This window comes from Macrobrachium nipponense, chromosome 13 (genome assembly GCF_015104395.2).
Source record: "Macrobrachium nipponense isolate FS-2020 chromosome 13, ASM1510439v2, whole genome shotgun sequence".
Taxonomy (NCBI): domain Eukaryota; kingdom Metazoa; phylum Arthropoda; class Malacostraca; order Decapoda; family Palaemonidae; genus Macrobrachium; species Macrobrachium nipponense.
Window position 1 is genome coordinate 219,037 of NC_087206.1, and position 2,063 is coordinate 221,099.

Here is a 2,063-nt window from a genome sequence, read left to right on the forward strand (position 1 = left end):
TAATGGCTAAATAAAATTAACTTCCAGTTTTCCAGCTCGATCGAAAAACACGAGAGCTCAGTTTAGAAATTGTTTATGATAAATTTCACACTCCGCGACAATCTTTTGTGACGCCGTGCATCAATCAATAAAACAACCTCAATACATTCGATTAATTACGAACATTTTTACACTTGTGACGTCAGTTTTAGTAGCCTTAAAGCAATCAATCAGTTGGTACAACCTTAAGATTTTCCAAGAAATCAACAACATTTGATGCACCTTCCTCCCTAGGGCAACTGACAGACGTAATGCGTCTTGATCTGGCAGTCCTTGGCCTTCAGTTCGAACGGCCCGTCCTTGTACATCGTCAGCATGACGCAGTCGCCTGGCCCGTCGTCGTAGACTGGGTCCAGTCCAGAGACGGGGTCGTCGATGGTACGACCGGAGGTCCACTTGAATTCGGTGCTGTTGGGGCTGACCCGTTCTCCGCCGACCCACAGGCGGTTGAAGATGCCTCGGAAGATTTTTTCGGCCACTGAAGGATGAGAGAAAGGTAAGTCTCACTACAACGGCTACTGTTTTAAATGTTCTACAACTAATTTTTGGTGATTATATATATATATATATATATATATATATATAATATATATATATATATATAATGTTATCCGTGGCCTAAGTTATCAGCAATCCGGTTTCATGACGCTGTCTAGCGCCGAAAATCGGGAATATTCAGCGCCGAAATGCGCTGATTTCCGGTTACCGGCGCCGATAATAGAGTATTGGCGCAATTACATATTTACTGGCCATTTTTGCTAATCATTAAGCTGTCAAAACGGAACCCCCGGCCACTACCTATATAAATATGTGTGTAATATTTTGAACAGCTTTTCAAGAATTACCCCTGTAAGGGGATATTGCCATCAATACACCTCACGCAGTGCACTGTAGGCATTGCTTAAGGTTCTTTGTGACGTTCCTTCCTTAGGCCCCTAGATGCAACCCCTTTCATTCCATCGTAACTTCCTGAACCCTTTCCTAAATGACCTCATAGGTCCCAGTGCCTGGTCTTTGACCTAAATTCAATATTCTGTTTTACGAACATAAAACGAAACCCCAGAATAAACAAAAATCAGGATTAGTCCGAATCTTTTGAACTGCCTTTTAAGAACTACTACTCACTTCCGCTGTTGTACAGTTGAGCCACGACTGCTCCGAAGTGCTTGGGCTCAGCGAGGATGCCTCCTGCCTGCTTGCAGAAGGTCTGCGCTTCCTTCCACGTCAGGAGGGGGATGTACATGTGGATGTAAAAGCACTCGCCGAGGACGTGGGTGTAGGGCGGAGGGCAGTTCCTGAAACCTGAAGAAGGAAGGTGGCAGATGACCATCAAATAAACACCGTAGATTCGGTTTGTCTATAGATAACTGTGATAGCCTAAAAGATAAAGGCTAATCTTGGGAAATATTCACATGGATTCAAAGTATTCGGATGTTCATTTAATACAGGACATCTAGTTTTGGTGACTGACATAACACAGGCATCTTACTGCAGTTGTGCCAGAGTTAGACATGTAGTTTTTTTTTTCAATTATTCTTCATCTTTTATATTTTATTTAGGAATACTCTATGCCAGTGGTTCTCAACTTTTTTTTTTTTGGACCATGCACCATTTGTCAGAATGTAAATGTCATTCCACCACACACCCCATTTCCAAAATTATCTGCCTCAAAAGGTGCACCCCAAATCCCAAATAATAGGCCACAAAAATACTAACACAAACACACAAGCTAGCAGAGAGAAAGCCCCAGCGTGACCTCTCAGTAGAGCGGATTGATACACACTGCGTTTGTGTGTTCTTAGAGCCAGCTTGAGCCTGCCAATCTTTAGTCACATTCTCCCCCACCCATCCAACCCCCGTCCCCCCGAAACTCTGAAATCCCCTCTTGGTTGGGAACCATTGCTCTAGGTATGATCTCCAACCTAATTTGCCCTTAACTGAAAGCATCCATCCAGTCACAACAAAACCTTAAACGTTCTACCGCTATACCTTTCGTCTCTTCTTCGAACAACTGACGGAGGGCG

General features: G+C 43.5%; 1 protein-coding gene across 1 annotated transcript; it reads right to left on the minus strand.

Annotated features, from left to right (window-relative positions):
- Nucleotides 1-269: 269 nt before the first annotated feature.
- Nucleotides 270-1,369, minus strand: LOC135225546 (uncharacterized). Its single transcript, XM_064264815.1, has 2 exons — nt 1,165-1,369; nt 270-517 (listed from the first exon to the last, which is right to left on the minus strand). The coding sequence occupies exons 1-2, from the start codon at nt 1,367-1,369 to the stop codon at nt 270-272; spliced, it is 453 nt and encodes a 150-aa protein (XP_064120885.1).
- Nucleotides 1,370-2,063: the final 694 nt, after the last annotated feature.